The sequence below is a fragment of the Mesocricetus auratus genome, unplaced genomic scaffold (genome assembly GCF_017639785.1).
Source record: "Mesocricetus auratus isolate SY011 unplaced genomic scaffold, BCM_Maur_2.0 Super-Scaffold_4256, whole genome shotgun sequence".
In the NCBI taxonomy this organism is placed as follows: domain Eukaryota; kingdom Metazoa; phylum Chordata; class Mammalia; order Rodentia; family Cricetidae; genus Mesocricetus; species Mesocricetus auratus.
This window is the reverse complement of record NW_024429182.1, coordinates 92,624,716-92,643,168: the sequence shown is the minus strand read 5'-3', so window position 1 is coordinate 92,643,168 and position 18,453 is coordinate 92,624,716. Positions and strand designations below refer to the sequence as shown.

The window sequence follows — 18,453 nt, the reverse complement described above, 5'->3', positions numbered from 1 at the left end:
TCAACTCAAAAGTCCCCGTGCTTTGAGAAACCATCCGTACTGCTTATTACCCCATCATGGAAGTTTTCTTACTGCAATAAGCTGTCTCTTTGCTAATTAAGACTTATTCAATTTGAGTTTGTTCATTACTATATTCTGTATCCCTGATACAGTGACTGACATATGTGGTGGATATTTAATAAATGTACATTGAATAAATCAAGTGCTAAGGCTTTGTAACAGTTATGAACTCCCAGTGAGCATTTTTGTCTTTCCTTCATTGTTTCTAAGAGCAAAAAGTCCAGGAAACCACCTGGAAAGTTGATCTTGTGCTTCAAGAACTAGCAGGGAGAGGAAAACTTTGGAAGCAATAATCCACTGGTCCTGGCCAAAAGAGTATACACATGTGAGAGTGGGTGGTGGGAGCCAGACAGCAGCAAGCAGGCAAACATCCAGGATCTGGCCAGAAGGCAAGAGATCAGCCAGACCTAGGCACTGGCCTAGAAGTCTGGGCCAGCAGACAGCCCCTGAGAAGACACTTGGGCTGTCCATACATCAAGCACTGGTCTCCTAAGGGACCTCCCTGCCCTCAGTCTTCACACTTGCAGCTAGACTTCATGGTGTCGCCAAAGCCATCTTTCCAAAAGACATGCTGTCCTTCCTATGATTTTTAAGAAAAAGCCAAAGCCTTCGATCTAGCCTGTTAACTAATTTGTCTTTTTCCCAATAAGTCTTTTCTATCTGTATAACTGAGGCCAGCCTGAACAGCATGGTCTTAACATGGTGGGGGTTGCTTTCTGTAGACCTGGTGTCTGTGTCCACACCTCACACAGTATTCATTTAGCAAAGTATCATCAGTTATTCCGGGTCCCTCCTCTGGACTTCAAAGTACTTCATTTCCTTATTGGTGTATCTTTCTATCTAGACTGGGTCCTGCCTGAGAACAGGAATCTCTTTTCCTTGTTCTCTGCTCTGAGCACATTGCTAGGCTTATAGTGCTCAGGAGTGACTTATCACTCACACATTGATCCATCTATCCCTCACCCTTAAAGTCAGCTACTTTAAAACGAAAAGCAAATATTTAATCTAATCATGCCCTTCCTGGCTCAAAGTGCAATGATTTCCTTTGTTTTCCAAGTACAGTCCTAACACATGGTGGTGAAATATTTCTGCAACATGGTCTCGGACTGCATCCTTAGATTCATGTCCCCATTCCCTTCCCTTGAAATGCCTTCTTTCTCTGCACATGAGGATCTTACTAGATCGTTCTTAGTACTTCTCATCCTTGTCCTTGAGTCCGTGTGTCTCATCAAGGCTTCCGTGTGGGGAAGGGATGCATATTTCTTCCAGCAGAGCCTAACTCTGGACTAAGCATAGAGGGCACCATAAATGCTGACCTACTCCTTGGGAAATAGGAGCCATATGGGAGTATAAAAACTCCATCTCTGCAGCTTTGCAGAACATCTCCTAAAGCTACATGATGCTTTTTCCCCCACATCCCATCTCAATTTCCTCAACTGCCAAGATTACTGGTCGCAGCTCTTGTGCTCTGCCCTCATATTCTCATTACACCATCTGCACAGACTTAGAGTTCAGAGAACAGGACCAAACCCTCTGGCTGTAGTCACTGTCAACAGCTACAAAGCTAGGCTCTTGCTCTGAGGTCCTCTGTGGCCCTCAGACAAACTCTTGCCCACAGTGTGTGGGCAGAGCCTACCCACCTGCAGGAAACAGGTTCCGGGCTGGGTACCTTCAGGCAGTGAGGCATTGTAGAAAGTCCTCTGGAACTGGGGCTCATTGTCATTCACATCTTGTAAGGCCACACTAACTGTGGCAGAGGAGACTAGAGGGGGCAGGCCCCCGTCTGTAGCCAGTACAATAAGCTGTGGCTGAGGTTCTAGTTCATAGTCCAGTGTGGCAGCTGTGGTGATGATGCCTGAGGTGGGATCAATGGAGAACCAGTGAGTGTGAGTGCCAGGAGCCAGACTATAGGTAACATGACCATTGGTGCCTTGGTCAGGGTCCCGGGCAGTCACCCGTACCACGAAGCTGCCTGGCAATGCAACTTCAGGTAGAGGTTCAGGTCGGTAGAGCTGGCGGTCAAAAGCAGGTGCATTGTCGTTGACATCAGTGACATGGAGCACAAAGGCAGCTTCGGCCCGTAGTGGGGGTGAGCCTGAGTCCGTGGCTGTAACCCGTAAGTTATAAACATCCCTCTCCTCCCGATCCAGCCTCCGAGCCACGCACACCAGGTAGATGACACTGTCTTGGGTACTTAGGGCAAAGTGGCCCTCTCCACCCTCTAGGGACACGTTGACGTGAGCAAAGTCACCATCGTCTGGATCTGACACAGAAATTCGAGCAACAAGCTGTCCAGGGGGGGCAGCCTCAGACACTCGGGGGGAGCCATCAGCACTCAGGAAGATGACAGTCATGGAGGGCTGATTGTCATTAGCATCTCGAACATGCACTGTCACAAAAGCCGAACCCAGCTCTGGGTGAGCCCCACCATCCCGTGCCTGTACCACCAGTTCATGGACTCGCCTTTGTTCGAAATCCAATGGGCGCTCCAGCCTCAGAAGCCCTGTGTGTGAATCAATGGAGAAGGGCCCATCACCTTCACTCTGTCTCCTGTTGATCTCATAAGTCACCGCTCCATTGGCACCAGCATCAGCATCAGATGCAAACACTTGCAAGACAGGACTGCCAGGGGCCAGACTCTCAGATACCACAGCATGGTATCGGCTTTGATTGAAAGTTGGGGCATGGTCATTGATATCCAGCAGTGTCACATCCAGCAGGGCCTGGGCTCTCCGCGGGGGTGAGCCACCATCGTAGGCCTCTAGTTGCAACATGTAGTGTGAGCGGTTCTCTCGGTCCAGGTCTCCAGCAACTACCAGCTCAGGCACTGGAGCTCCATTAGGACCAGGACGCATCTCCAGCCTGAAGGACTCTCCAGCCCCATCACCAGATAGTGCATAGCCTTGGGTCCCTAGGCGGCCAGCATCTGCATCACGGGCAGGCTCCAGTGGGTAGCGTGTACCAAGAGCTGTATGTTCAGGTATCTGCAGGGCAGCCCGAGCCTGAGGGAAAGCTGGCGCATGGTCGTTGATATCAGCTACGCGCACTGTAACTTCTACGGTGGCACCATCAGGAGTGACGGCAGTGAAGCGGTAAAGGTCTCTTCGTTCACGGTCCAGGACACGGGCTGTACGGACCACCCCACTGTGCTCATCAATAGCGAGGTCTGTGCCTACACCGCTGCCTTCCTGGGCAGAGATGAAGTACATGGGCGGAGGTGCTGTGCCTGGAGGAAGCCCCGCACTGATGTCTCCAATCAGTGTGCCTGCTGGTTGTTCCTCGTCTATCTGTAGGTCCAGGCTCCCAGCTTGAGCCCAGGTTCCTGGCACTCCAGCCCCCAACAGCACCAGCAGGGGCAGCAGGAGGAGAGTCCTGAAGCTCTTCATGCCTGGGCAGGAGAGTTGAACGCCCAACAGGGTCTGCATGGCAGAGGCAGTCTAGCTGGAGCTCCAGCTCCAGACCAGACTCCTAGCCCAGCCTGATTTCAGGATTTGGATCAGATCCAACTTGGACTCTAGCTGCAGTTCAGACTCCCTGACCTAAGAGAAAAGCAGAGGGAAAAGGTCACTATAGGTGAAGGGTTAAGAGGTCAGAGAGACCGGGAATCGGGTCACACCAAATCTCAGACATGCTCAGGGGCTGTAGAAGGCGCTCATCCACTTCTAGTCCCCCTTGGGAATCTGTGCTTTGGGATTCCCTGGAGTCTCCTCCAGTGTGCCCCGTGGCATGTGCCTAAACCTCATCTTTAAGCAGAGTATTCCATCTCCTATTTTCAGGTCTGAATGCCTGCAAACTTTCTTCTTCTAGTTCTAAACTTAAAACAACAGATCTTTTCTTACATCTTTTAAAACTAACACCCCTTTTCTAGTCTCAATAGCCAGGTATGTGGCAACCATGCTTGAACTGTCCTTTCCTCTCTGCTTGACTTTAAAAATCCAGTGTCCTTTAGCCCTACTTCGCTCTCTACAAGAGATGAGTTCCAACTACAAACAGTGAAAAAAGGAAACAGGACCTGGTTTCATGGAGCTTATAACTAGGAGTTGCATAGTTAGTCACAAATGTGATAGGGTTATGAAGAAGTCTTGGAAACAGAAGAGGATGTGAAGGGTTCATCAGAAAGTCACAGGTATCTACTCTGAGGAAGTAACATTCAGGTCAAGAGGCAAATGATTAGTAGGTGTTAGCTGCGCAATGTTAAGCAGAGGTGAGAGATATAGGAGAATAGTTCTGGAGGAGTAAACAGAACTTAGAAGGGATTAGAGTCCATACCAGAAGGGGAGAGAATGTTGGGGAACAGTTGGGACACATTGTCTGTGAGGTGTAATGTTGGTGCAGGGACTCACACACAGCATACTGAAAAATTTGACATTATCCTGAGTGCAAAAGGAAGCCACTGAAGCATTGCAACAAGTGCCACAATGACTTACACACAAACCAAGGACGTGCAGATAGGGCCGGGTAGAGGCTAGGGATGGCACTGTTTCCATGCTGATTTGGATACATGCCAGCAATAAAAATGAGGAGTGATGGGTAAGTGTGTGGGGCAGGGACTGGGGTAGAATGGGCAGGGCTTGATGACTGCTTGAAGGCAGGGATGAGGGAATAGAGATAGCAAGGACGATGGGCAAATTTCTGGTGGAAATGGCCAGTTGTACAAAGTGTCTTCAGGTGTCAGACACTGAGAAATAAAACCAGAGAGGGGAGGTGCCCTGGGAACCATCTAAGGAAATGAGGGTTTCTTTCAGACGTGGCTAAAGTTCAAGGAGAAGGAAGTCTTTTGGTGACTAGCATGAGTGGAATCAGTGGCGAGGTGGAGCAGAGGCTGATGGGAGGCAGCTGTGGGAGGGAAGGAGGACAGTCGCAAGTCACCCCTCCCTGTAAAGCTGTCTCACTTGCCCTCTGTGTCACTGTCCACCCCCTTCACTCCATGCAGAGGATTCCCTCTCTGACATCTCTCCCACTGAGCCAGTCACATCTCCCTCTTACTGGATCATTCTGCATCACTGGCCACTAACTCCCCCAAGTCCATTCCTCCTGGCTTTACCACTGTTGCTGTCCACACTTTGCCCTGTCCTCTCCTCAGGCTCCTTCAAAAGCTCTTCTCTGTCCAGTTCTTCAAAATCAGTGTGTTTCAGGACTCCATTCTAGGCCATCTTTTGCCATCTTCATAGTCTGGCTGGGTATCTGTCCCCACTCTAATGCTTTTGATTCAACTGTGTCAATCATTTTCATGTCTAATCTATTGTCAGTAGTTTTTCAATCTCCAGTTCTGGAAATACCTCAGTCTGACTTTTCACCTCTGTTTTCTTTCCCGTGAACAGCACCACCATCCATCCATGCCTCTAAGTCAGAAACCTAGAATCTCTGTTTGTTTGTTTGTTGTTGTCGTCGTCATTTGTTTGGTTTTGCTTACCTTCAATCTCAATTTCTACGTTGTTATTAAAACATGGTCACTTCACCCAGGGACGTATCAGTTCTAGCCTTTCTACACTGTTGCCATCTCAAGCTTAAGCACTGCCATCTCTCCTTTCCATTCCTGCAACAGCGCCTCATCAGAGAGATCCACACACTTACCTAACCAGGTCTGTAAAGGGTTCTCACTCATCGCTCATTCCTGGCAACAGAAGACTGCTGCCTCCCTATCTCAAAAGACGTATGCACAGGCTTGTGGCTGAGGTGTCAAAGGACCCTTGCTGCTGCAGGCACAGAATTTCTGACGTACATTGCAAAGTCCGCTTTCCATTAGTGTCTTTGCAGTCTGAGCCCTGCCAATCTTGCTTGTATTCCCTACCTATAGTTTCTCCCACCATACTTTTTCATCCCCAACTTTATGTTAATATGCTCCTTAAATTCTTTCTTGCTTTGTAAGTGGTATTTTCTCTTCCTAAGACACCTCCTAAAAATCTTGTCCATGTGGCCATCTATTATTAAAATTCAGATCCAGTTTAAACTTCTTATCTTCTGTGGACTGTTTTTCTTACATACCCACCCCTGCCCCATGCAATACTGTATGTACTCTATTGGGCATCTACCACAAATAATAAGCCACACAAAAGTTCTGAAGAATTCATGTGTCTGCTTCTGCACTGAATTGGAGGCTCCTGGAGGGTTTCAGGATTTAGTAGAGATATAGCATGAGCAGGCAATTGGTACCCCATCCTGCGTGCACGCGCGCGCACACACACACACACACACACACACACACACACACACACACAGATATGTGACCTCAGATAGCATATATGACTATGGGAACCCATGACCTGTGGCTAAAGAAGTTTGTCCTCTGGTCTTTATGAATTGCTCTTCTCTGGGACTCCCTAATCCCTGAGGATAGGTGTGTTTGTGACCTTATTCTTGCAACTCCCATCTGCATAAGGCAATAAAAAGCAAGGGCCAGGTATAGGTAGGTTGGAGAGATGGCTCTATGCGTAAAAGCATTTGTGGCACAAGCACTATTCAAGCATGAGAAACTGAGTTCAGATTTCAGAACCCACATAAAAAACTTGAGCCTCTACACATGTATCTGGAAGTCCTGCACCATGTGGAAAGGAAGCAACAGGATCTACTGGGCTTGCTGGCCACTGACCTAGCTCCAGGTCCAGTGAGAGACCCTGTTTCAAAACAACAAGTGGAAGCGTGACAGAGCATACAAAGGCACATGTGCCTGATCACACATATGCACAAATATCAAACATGCACACACAGAGATTTTTTTTAAAGAGCAAGACTTTGTTTTTTTGTTTTGTTTTATTTTTTTGAGACAGGGTTCCTCTGTGGCTTTGGAGGCTGTCCTGGAACCAGCTCTTGTAGACCAGGCTGGCCTGGAACTCACAGAGATCCACCTGCCTCTGCTTCCCAAGTGCTGGGATTAAAGTCCTGTGCCACCACCGCCCGGCTACAAGCAAGACTTTGAATCCAATCTAAATGTTCATTTGCCTAACCTGTGAAATGGTTGAATCTAAGTGCAGAGACTGATGAAGGGTTAAGGGTTGCTTCTATGCATGGCATCAGTCATGGAGAGAGAGCAGTAAGTAGATCTTGACTAGAGAAGGTCATGTACAATGAGGTCCATGTTCTTATTATCTTATTACACTTACCACACTGTAATTACTTGTCTTTCTGCCCAATTTGTACCAGAGACTAAAGATTTTCTTATTCATATTTATATGAAACATGACCAATTACATGATCAACAAATTTCTGAATGAATGGAACAATAGTAGGAGATAAAAGCTCAGATGAAATAGTCTTGCAGGGAAAGGATCCAGGCTTAGGTGGATCCCTTATGTAAAAGCAGCTCCTTCTTCCAAACTGCAGACTTCTATAACCTCTTTTACCTAACATAGACCTCTGGCCACTGCAAACTGAATACACACAGGCTCACACAGAGCACAGATCTCCAAACACACTAGCACTAGCACACTCAGAACTCTGATCTTTTCACAGTCAGTCTGCTTACATGCGCATTACACGCAGAATGCTTACAGGCGCATTCAACGTGTGCTTGTACACAGACTTACTTAACACACAACCAGGTTACATACAGACACCCCTCGTCATGTGTATTCAGAAGCCCATTTCCACATGTATAGTTATATTAATGCAGGCATATATAACTCACATACACAGAGAAAGTCACTTTTCTCACACAGAGAGGCACATATGCATCCTCAATATACACACAGGCATACTCACACACATAGCCTTCCCTGCCCAGGCAAGCCCACTCTCTACTTCATGCAGACTGACAAGGCAGGCACGCGCACACACACTTGCAGACCCACCCACACGCAGGCATGCTCTCACACATGCTGCCGGGGCACTCGTGGTCAACTCTGCGGCTGCAGCTGTGACCTCCAGGCCCCTGGGGCCTCTGTCTGGACTACGCCTCATCACTTCCTGCTCCACAGCTTCCAGTTCCAAACTCGAACTCCAGACTCTCTCCCGAGACCGTCTCATCCTTTCTCCAAGCTCTTCTCTGCACCGGGCCTCCCCTCTGTCCCGTGTTTCTCGCTGCCTCTCCCTAACACGCTCCTCCTCCTCACTCTCGTTTCTTCCCTTCTCAGGTCTGTCCCGTCCGTCCTGCGTCTTTCCCCAATCTGTCCTGCCTCCTGACGAGCTCTGCCACATCTCTCCTTCCACCCAGGGCTGCCTCGCCACATGCCCTCACTTTGTCCTCAGTCCTGTTACTTGGTCCCCGACTCCATCCCACTCTCCCCCTCTATCCCCACATCTGGGCCTCTGGAACCACAGCTGGTTCTCATTAAGAGGGGGAGGGGCAAGACTGTTCATTGGGGCCTGAAACGTGATGTCAATTCCCCCCTAGCTAACAGAGCCCCCCCTTCCTGTCCCCAGCTTGTATGTCTACAGGGCTGGGATCAACCAGAAACATGGGAGAGGAAAGAAAGGTGGGCTACAGGGAGGGCCAGAGGGACCACAAGGGAAGGAAGAATCTCTCCAGGAGGAAGTATAGGAGTGGCCCAGAGGTACAGAAGGGGAAGCATGCTAGGGGAGCTGGCACCACCTAAGCCTCCTCCCTCAACTTCCTGTCCCAGGGCCAGCAAGGGGCAGGACCAGAAAGACAACAGTGGTGAGGAGGGGGCTATAAAACAGCAGCTGGGCTGGAAGTGGAAGAATAGGAGAGTAGCCTCGGTGAGCAGGGGAGACGTGGATCCAGGGCTAGGCATAAAGAAAGGAGGAAGAGAGGTCAGAGTTCTGCTGCAAGGAGGCAAAGGAGCAAGCCTGGCAGGGAGCAAGTACTACAGCAGAGGAAGGGGTGCGAGGAGGCAGGAACTGCCCGGCCACGGGGCGGTGAGGCAAGGAGCAGGAACCAAAGCTGGAGAAAGGGGAGGGGGAGAGGTGGGAGAGGAGAAGGAGGCCATGGGACCAGCTCTCTGGATGTCCAGAAGACTCCCCACCCCCATCCCCCCCCCTCCCCTGGGCAGTGGCCAGGGCACTGCCAAGGCCAGGCTGAGTCCTGCAGAGGATGTGTTCCCAGGAGGCACTCCGGGGAGAGGCTGAGGAAAGGAGAGAAAAGCAGAAGAGGCTCTGCTTCTGAGCTTTCACTGTGTGCTGGGCCCCGCGCCAGGCAGTTCACAGACAGTATCTCATTTAATCATCATAACAACCCTGAGAGGAAGGAATCCCGGCTTCCAGTTTCCAGTGAGGAAATGGAGGCTCAGAGTAAAACAATTTTCCTGAGTTAAGGTCCCCCTAATCTGATCTCAGGACTATGCACACTCCATGTTGCCTGTAATTCAAGAGAGGCAAAACAGGAAGAAATGGCAGGGAAGCCGAGTGGAGCACCCCAGCAGGGTAGTGATGGCAGAGACCACTTCTGAGGAGTCTGCAATAATGCTGGCTAGTGGTGAGGGTGGGGAAGGGGACAGGACTTGGCTGAGGACTCTGCAGGAAAGAAGGGTGAAGGGTCGGAAAAGCTCCACACTCTCCTGGGGTTCCGACCAGGATATCAAAGTGTTCCTTATTCAGATACCGAAGATGAGAAGCCACTTGGGGAGCAGCTGTTGGGATCACCACATGGAGATGTCCCAAGCATAAATGGCTCTTCGGGCCTGGCTTTGACTTAGAGATACAGATGTGGACAAATTGCAGACGAACTGAAAACTGTGGGTGTGGAGAGTCAGAAGAAGCTAGGCCCAAGCTCTGTAAGTAGTCACAAAGAAAGGGAGGCTGAGACCTTTCTTCTTCCTGGAGGTAGCATCTCAGAAGTGTATGAGGAAACTTCAGAAGGAAGAAAAGATCAACCATGCCCAGTGCTGTCAAGAGTTCAAGTGAGTCTGATAGACCGAGAGGCAGCTGTTGAATGTAGTGGCAAGGAGGTGGCCACTGATGGTACTGTACTGGAAGAGATAACATCAGGGGAGTGGTGAGGGGGCAAGGCTCTGTAGTGGGGAACCAGAGAGAATGCATGGCCTCATACATAACTAGGCACACACCAGATTAGACTCAGCATAGATGAGCGTAGTAATGCAAGCTTACTGCATTCCTAAAGCAGGGAGACAGTGTGTCACAGGTGGCAGGGCAGGAGAGAGGCACAGACTCCGGCAACACAACAGGAAAGTCACTTATTAACCTTTCTTCCTTTTTTTCAGACAGGTTCTCCTATAGCCCAGGCTGACCTTGAACTCACTATGCAGCCCAGGTTGACCCTGAACTCCTGACTGTCCCATCTTAGCCTTCTGCGTCAGCCTCCTGAGTGCTAACATGATAAGGTTATGTCATCTTGCCTGGATAAGCCCCGTAAGCCTTCATTTCCTCCTCTGTAATGTGTGCATCAAAATGCCTACCTCCTCTGGCTGATGTGAGAGTTAAGTGCAATAATTCACAACTCTTATTACTAAGGCTTGATTATTACTGCTTACTGGTACCGTAGTGTGATGCACACATCAAACTCTGGGATAGGTGTTCTTCCACAGACGACGAATCTGGGGCTGGGAGATGGGAGCACAGAGACATCTAGAAGGCAGTTTTGGTGGACACACCAAAGCTCTTTGCCTGCCCAACTACCTCTCTGGTGGAGGCCTCAGAAAGCCAAGATAAAGGCTTGTGTGGCTGATCAGTCATACAGCAGAGAAAGAGAAAAGCCAGAGCCCAAGAGAATAAATCTGGCACTGTGCTCAGAGTGGGCGAACAGAGGAAGAGATCACAACGAAGGTAATCAGCATCCCAGGTACAGAGGCACATGGGTGTGGGCTCACACGGCGAGGGAGCAGAAGGAACCTGGCTGCCCGAAGGCCTCTAGGAAGGAAAGGGGCGGGGGAGGATGCAGGGCATGCATGTGACATGATTCACGGATAGATATAGTTAGTAAACATGTAAGGCCTACCATGTGCCAAATTCACTCTTCCCGAGAGACAGAGCAGTGGCTCCGACAGATCAAGTCTCTGCATCCATCGTGGGGACACCTGTGAACTGACCCCTCTGAGCGGGACTGCAGCAGTCACAGTCCAGGTTATAGAGGAGACTAATGGCGTTGGAGATAGCAGACAAGGTATAGACAGAAACTCAGAAGATAGGTTCGGGGCAGGGAAGCACAGGGTGAGAACCTGGATGTTAGATGCAAAATTAATTTACAATGTCCTGTTGTGGTCAAGACCCAGCATGGAAAAGGGTGAAATAATGATCAGCCCAGTTAGTAGCTGAAAAACGTAGCAATTTTCTTCCTGAACCATCCAAACAACTTTAAGTGGGTGTCATTACTCTCATCTCATCTGAGAAAATGAAGCTCCAAAAAGCTCAGTCAGCCATGAGAAGTCCTGAGGTCTAGCTGTTTACCTTTCTCTTCCCTTGTTCCTCCTCCTCTTCCTTCCTGACTGGTCACAAGGAAGCCAAGTTCTAGGCTCTGAGAGATAACAAGTTCCTTCTACTGAGTTAAGGGTAGGGGAGACAGGTCTTTTGTTTACCAGGGAACACAGGGAACTGGAAGCCCCTCCCCAAGTGGCAGTGGTTGAAAATGCCGTGGTCTCAGAGAGGTACACAGGTGACTGTAGACACCTGGACAGAAAGGGACAGGCAACAAAATGCTGGTGAGAAACTGGATTCTAGCACCTAGAACTTCTGCTAACAGGTACCAGCACTACAGAGGGGAGAGTCCAGGCTGGTTTCTGTTGCCACTGACAGGCAAGGAGGAAAGTACAGGAATCGGGGAACCTAGCACAGGAAGGAGCAGGGACAGGGATGCCAGGAGTTGAGCTCAGGATGGGTGGGCACCGGAGGAGGGAACAGCCTAAGGCATCCCCCAAGGAAGGGGTCTGGCAGAGGAAGAGATGAGGCCTGTGGTACTTGGTGGTCTGAGGACAGGTGTGGTGGTTAATCGTCATTGCCAACTTGACTGGATTAGGAATCACTTACAAAGCAAACCTCTGGGTCTATCTTCAAAGGCGTTTTCAAAGAGGTGTAACTGAGGAGGGAGCACCCACCCCAGGGCGGGAGCCATCAATCCATAGGTTTGGGTACCAGACTGAATAAAAAGAAGAAAGTGAGAGATGCAGCAGCATGTCTCCCCTCTCTCTCCCCCTCCCTCTCCCCTTCCCTCCATTCGCCTCCTCTCCTTCCTGACTGTGGGTGCAATGTGACCAGCCACTTCATGTTCCTGCTGCCATGCCTTCTGCACCATGATGGGCCATGTCCTCAAACTGTAAGTCAAAATAAACCCTTCCTTTTCTCACAAGTTGCTTTTGTCATGGTCCTCTGTTACCGCAATGAGAAAATCAATTAATGGAGCATAGCTTACAGACAAGGGTCTCCACAGACACGGGTTTGCTAACTCCCAGTGCTTCCTAAATATCTGCTGAGTAAATAAAAGAAATACAGTAGAGGAAAAGGATCCAGAAAAAGAGAAATGTGGGGGGGGTGTAGGTGGGGCAAGAGCAGGTGAGATCCTGGGGTAAGGAAGGATATGCTGTGGGGAGGGAGGGAAAGTGTCTCCAACAAGGCAAGAGGACTGTGTGAAAATGCCTCCATTGTGTGGGCGGCTGAGAAGAGGTGTCTTCTCAACAGAGACAGTAAGGGATAAGCTCATGCATTCATTTGTCTGTTCACTGTAGGAACCAAGGGTCACAAAGATGCATTAACATGTAATCTTGACAGCAAGCAGTCCCAACTTTGTTAGAGAAGCAGAATAAGAGTAAGGCAGTGACAATGGAGAAATAAAAGGAGCTCCTGGTAGAGTCAGACGGGTGTACTTGGTCATATCTAGAGTGAGAAGGAACTAACCAGGAGGAAAGAATGAAGGGCCTTTGAAGTAATAAAGCAGGGTGTGCAAAGGTCCAGGGGCATGGAAGGACGCCCTGTCTGTTGGGAACCACGAGGAACTCAACATAACGGGATCTCAAAATGTGTGCACTAGAGAAATAGGACAGGCAATGAGCTAAGGAGGTTGTGGGGAGAGCAGATTGTGATTCATAAGCCTTATTTAAACGTTGGGATTTCCTGCAGAGGAAACAGAAACACTGAAGCGCAGTAAAATGGCTGGATTTGCATTTTTATTCAAGTCTTTCTTGCTGCAATGAGGCACAGACTGGAAGAGAGAAGGGAAGTAGAGACCCACTAGGAGGTGCCCACAAAAGTTCAGGTGAAAAGGCTGCGAGGCAAGCGCAAGCATAGAGGTGATGGAGGAGATGGGATGAGATGTCAGGCACTGCTGGGGAGGAGGCAGAATCAACAGGTTCCTGGTCTTACAGTTCATGGCGAAGGGAGCGGTTACAGCTAATGTCCGGGTGTAAAAATAGTGACCTGGGGAAGGAATGATGAGTTCAAGTTTGTATATGGTAAGGGGTCTGTGAGCTATACATTAAGACCAAGTATGTCTCAGGTATATAGAGATCACAGCTCAGGGAAGAGGTATTTGGGACTCATCAGTCTATATATGTAAAACCATGGAAAGGAGTGAGATGGGTCATCAGAGGCTCATGTTACAGAGATACTCAGATGCAAACCAGAACCTTAAGGAACACCAATATTTAGGGGCCACGCAAAGGACCTCAAAGGTGACCCAGGACAGCCAGGAGGAGCTCTGTGAAGATGCACAGATCCCACCACACTGCCGTCAATTGCTTTTTGCCTATCTTGTTGCACTAAAGTGCCACCCTACTGAGGGTAGGAACAGTGGTTCTACCATTGTATTCTCATCACCTAGCAGCCTGGCTAGCATAGCAGTTCTTGTTTCAAGTTAAGAGAATAAAGCGGTGAGTCAGAAGCCAAAATCAAAAACAGCTCGGAGAGGAAGGAAAGCTCAACTATGTCAGCTCCTGCCAGGAGGTCAAGCAGCTGAAGACTTTTGAAAAAATCCCCTTGATTTGGCAGGAGAAGGTTCACTTTCTCTTAGGGAGAAGAGTGACATCAGGGAGTGGGAGTAAACGAAGTGACCGCAGCTTAGAAGATACAGAAGTCTCACAAAACGTGACAGTGAAGTAAACTGAGGAAGCCTCTTACCTAGAGGGGCATTACAGAGTTAAAGAAGGATACAGACAGAAGAATCTGATGTGTCCCCAGGAGTGGGAGCAAGATTAGAGACATGGGAAAGACAAGAAATCATCAGTCAAGTTGAATCTCCATGGAGGAGGGAGAGATGGCATCCTAAGTGCAGGTGGGGGTGACTTCAGTAGAAGAGAACCCTCCTCCTGATTAGGGGAGGAAGGATACAGGACTCAACAGGATGCCAGTGAGATGTGAGAAGGTACAAAGTTGAGGGAATGGATTCAAACCAGGTGCCTTTAGTTTCTTCAGTGAGTGAGCAGACCAGGTTTCTACTCTCCAGTCCTCCCTCTCTTCCAGCTTGCTGACCCCACTGCTAAAGAGCAGCCCTCTGCTGCCACTCCTCCAGTGCAAGCCAGCACTACCCCCCTTCCTGGGTTTCTACAATACCGTTCGGCTACTCTCAGGCGCCTCCCCCAGTCACCACAGACCTGCAGGAGTAGTGTTTCTACACAAAGCTGGCTTCAAATGATTTGATGACTTTCCATTATTCTGGGGTCAAATGCGCTTCCTGTGGCCATGGAGACCCTGAATGATCTCAGCTTCCTCCTGACACTCCCATCTCTCTCCTCACTTCTCGATGTAAGTGTCACAATCACTGGCTTGCTCTATCCCTCAGACACAAGACACATGAACTTTTAAATGCTGTTTTCTTGGCTTGGAAAATTCTCCACCCATTCTGTCTCATTTCCACTTCTCCTTTCCATGACTGACACATGGCTAATTCACCAATCCTAAGGCTTCCTCCAGAAAGCCTCTTCTGGACTTTGTATGCTGGCTTATGCTTTCTCCATGAGCACTGATGTGTTATGACACTCACCTGCCCCCCACCCCCAGTGTGTAAGCTCCTGAGCGTAAGGAATATGTCCATTTTTACTTTTGAAAAAGCCTACTCCACTGTAATTCCCGTCAGAGTAGATATTTTGTATGTGTTTGCTGAATGAGCCAGTAGGTAAATTCGTCTATTGAAAACAATGGGGTGAGTGATTTGAGTGGGGGTGGGATTCTTTATAGAAGGTCCTACGTGGAGAATTACAGAAACCAGAATTTCTAAATGCCACTTACTGTAGCTGAGAAACCAGTCTAGATAGGGTTGATAATTTACATGTGAAAAGGCTCAAAGACAATGGAGCAGCGTGTCAAGGGTTGTTTGGAGGGATGATTCTTCACCAGTGAGCTGGAAGGAGAGCCAAAGTCAAGCAGGAGCAGAGTAGGAAATAAGAGTTCAAGGGCAAGAGGTCAAGGGGGAAAGGTCCTATCTAAAGTTGCAGTTTCCAACATGTGGGCTTCACAGGGTCACCTAAGACCACTGAAAAACACAGATATTTACATTACGATTCATAACAGTGTTGAAATTATAGTTATGAAGTAGCAATGAAAATGGTCTTATGGTTGGGGGTCCCCACATGAGGAACTGAATTAAAGGGTCACAGCATTAGGAAGGATGAGAATCATGGGGTTAAAAAGTAAAGCCAGAAAAAAAGGCATCTGAAGGCTGCAGAGATGGGCATGTATGTGCGGAGTGGATGCAGGAGTTTAGCCCTGGGATTAAATCCTTCAAACTAAGTGAGTCCTGGGAAAAGAGAAGATACCAGAGGCTAAAGAGGTGAACAAACTGTCGAGCTGGTGTTCAGGCAGATGCCTAGGACCATGGCAGGGTGTAGGGTCAGGGAACAACCAGTGTAGCTCTCAGGGCCCAGGGGGCAGAAGTTCAGGAGGGCTGGGGCTTCTTTGCACTAGCAAAACTACAACTCTCCTTGTAATGTGGTTGTACGGTCCACAACTGTCTCCTAGACATTGTACAAGAGGCTGTGTGGTAAGGGCAGTTACCACACAGCCTCCTGTCAGTCCCAGGTCTCTGAAATACCTGTACTTCATGAGCAGACTGAGGAAAGAGATATAAATCCCTATGATGTGTTGCCTGACAGTATTTCCAATGGACGTGTATTGGTTTGAGAGGTGTTGGCAGGACCATTGTCTCCTGTGATATGAGTTGGCTGTGGCAGTGACTGTTGAGGTAACCTGGCTATGTTGTTTCTGTTGTATGTACACTGTACTGAGAACTTCTTCCACAGGTACATTCCAGCTTGACAGACACCTAGAGTGGGAGTAAGTTGGTTCTGACAGGACATCTTAGGGATGTCCGGTGGCTGTTGAGTGTATCTCTTGAGGGTATATGTTGCCTGGGACTGAGCCCCTTTGGGATTGAGTAGGGCTATAATTGTGTCCCCTGTGGATATTTGAAGAGTTGACATAAGCGACAATATTTTTTTGGCCTATGACCTGTGGCTGTGGGCCCAGCCCATGCACACTGAGTTCATTGTGCCTTTGAGTTCTCTCTCCCCACCCCCTCCACGTGGGACCTAGGCTTGCAGTGACCTCTCTCTGTCCCCTGACCAGGACTCTGATTTAAGCATCCTGGACACAAACTCCCAGGCTCTGGCACCAAAATGCACTCAAAATACCAGTTTGGGTGACCCACCGCCACATCAGGCTTCCTCCTCTCTCCTCCGCTTCTCTACTTCTGCCTCTTCAGTTTCTTTGTCTGTGTCTCTGTCACACACCCATCCCTACATTCTGACATATGGCTCCAACAGAGCCAGGTAAAATGCACACAGACACACACCCTCACAAGCACTGGCTAGACCTGACACACTCTCATTCTGGCCCACACCCCCTCCAAGTGACACGCACATGCACACACAACCTCGCGGGGACACTCACTGACTCACACTCGCTGCACACACTCAACCCAGTCCTCCCCCCCGCACACTCAAGCACTGCCACACACTCCCATTCGATGACACCCGCACACAAAGACCCCCCGGCCCTGCCCCCACGCTCACGTTCACGCTCGCCCTCTCCCGCAGGCCCCGGCCCCCCCTCCCCCATTGTCTCGGCTCAGAACAAAGCCCCCGGCTCCGCTGCCGCCGCCGCCGCCGCCGCAGTCGGGGAGGCCGACCGACCCCACGGGTGCGGCCGGACGGGCCGGGCACTGACCTCGGCGCGGTGCGGGCTCCCTTGCCCGGTGCTGGGGCACCGTCCGGCCGCGGTCAGCCCCCGGGACAGCGCCCGCCTGTGCGGGACCTGGGGCCGCGCATCGTCCGCCCGGGTTGGCTCGGGCTCACAGTGCCCTTGGTGCGGCCCGCCGTCTGTCTGCGCTCGCTCGGCCGTCGGTCGTCCGTCTGTCTGTCCGCCACCACCGCAGGGGCGCCGCCTCCTGAACAGCCACCCCGCGGAGGATGCAAGATGCGCCGCCGCGGCCCGAGCCCCCTCCCCTCCCCTCTTCTCCCTCCCTCCGCGCGGTAACCCGAGCCCCCGCCCTCCGCCGAGCCCCCGCCCCCGCCCCCACCCGCGCTGCTGCGGTCCCCGCGCCTCCCTCCCACCCTCCGCCCCTCCACTTCCCGGCCCCAGGCCCCGGCGCCGGATCCCGCCCCAGAGCCGCGCCGTCTCTGCTCCTCACCACTAACGCGCCAGATCCTCTTGTCCCGTCCAGTCCCCTCCATCCTCTCCTCTTTCCTTTCTCCATTCTGTACTGGTCTTCGCGTCTTCCATCCCTACTCCGCCATGGTCTGCTTCTGCCCCACTGCCCTGCTCTGTCTCGCCCCTTCACACCTCTTCTTTACCCTCTTCTCCCTTCCCTCTGCTCAGTGCTCTTTCTGTCTCCAGCCTCCCTCCATCAGATCCTCCCCATCTGCTTACTCTGTCCATCTGTCCGCCGGTCTTCTCGGCACCTTTTCTCCCCACCCCTTTTCCTAGGTCTTTCTTTTGTCCATCACTGCTCTAGCTTCACACCTTTCCCTTCCCCTCATCACCCTGTCCTTTCCTCTTCCCTTTCGTCCGTTTTAACATCCCCATTCTTTTCTGCTATTCACTTACTTCCCTGTGCTAGTCATCTCTTTCCCCATACAGCTCTGACTTCTTATTCTCTTATTTCCTCGATCGTCCCAAATTTGAATTTAGAGACTGAGAGGTATTGAACCTTGGAGTTTAGGGGCTGATGAGTATATTCCCCAGAAAAGTAATGAGAAACTGGGTAGGAAAAGTGACAAACGTCTAGAGGGACCAATTTGGGAGGATGTGTGTGTGTGTGTGTGTTCTGTCAAGTGGATAACAGTAAGCAACCTGGAAGCTTTGATACCTTGTCTCGGGTCTTTCCTTAGGACTATGAGCGACTGCGAGGGGAGAAAGGCATAAAGGCATCCTGGCAGATATAAGTGGCACAGAGAAACCAGGAACTTCTCGAACTTCTCGGGAGAGAAGACAAAGGGCCTCTCAGGCAAACGGAGGGAGCATGATGGTGGAAGAGTGGGAGGAGAGGCTAAAATCCTCAATGGCATCTGTGCTTCAGGCTTGGGCAGTCCGGTGGGTGGTGGTGAACAGGAGAACAGGAGT

General features: G+C 50.2%; 1 protein-coding gene across 1 annotated transcript in view; it reads right to left on the bottom strand.

Moving 5' to 3' along the window:
* The window catches only part of Dchs1 (dachsous cadherin-related 1), a 33,540-nt gene extending 16,219 nt beyond the window's left edge, over positions 1–17,321 (bottom strand). The window contains exons 1-2 of the mRNA XM_005087424.3: positions 17,059–17,321; positions 1,701–3,599 (exon numbers count right to left, since the gene is read on the bottom strand). Of these exons, the coding sequence (XP_005087481.1) occupies positions 1,701–3,485 (1,785 nt within the window). The 5' untranslated portion in view covers positions 3,486–3,599; positions 17,059–17,321. The remainder of the gene's footprint in view (positions 1–1,700; positions 3,600–17,058) is intronic.
* Positions 17,322–18,453: the final 1,132 nt, after the last annotated feature.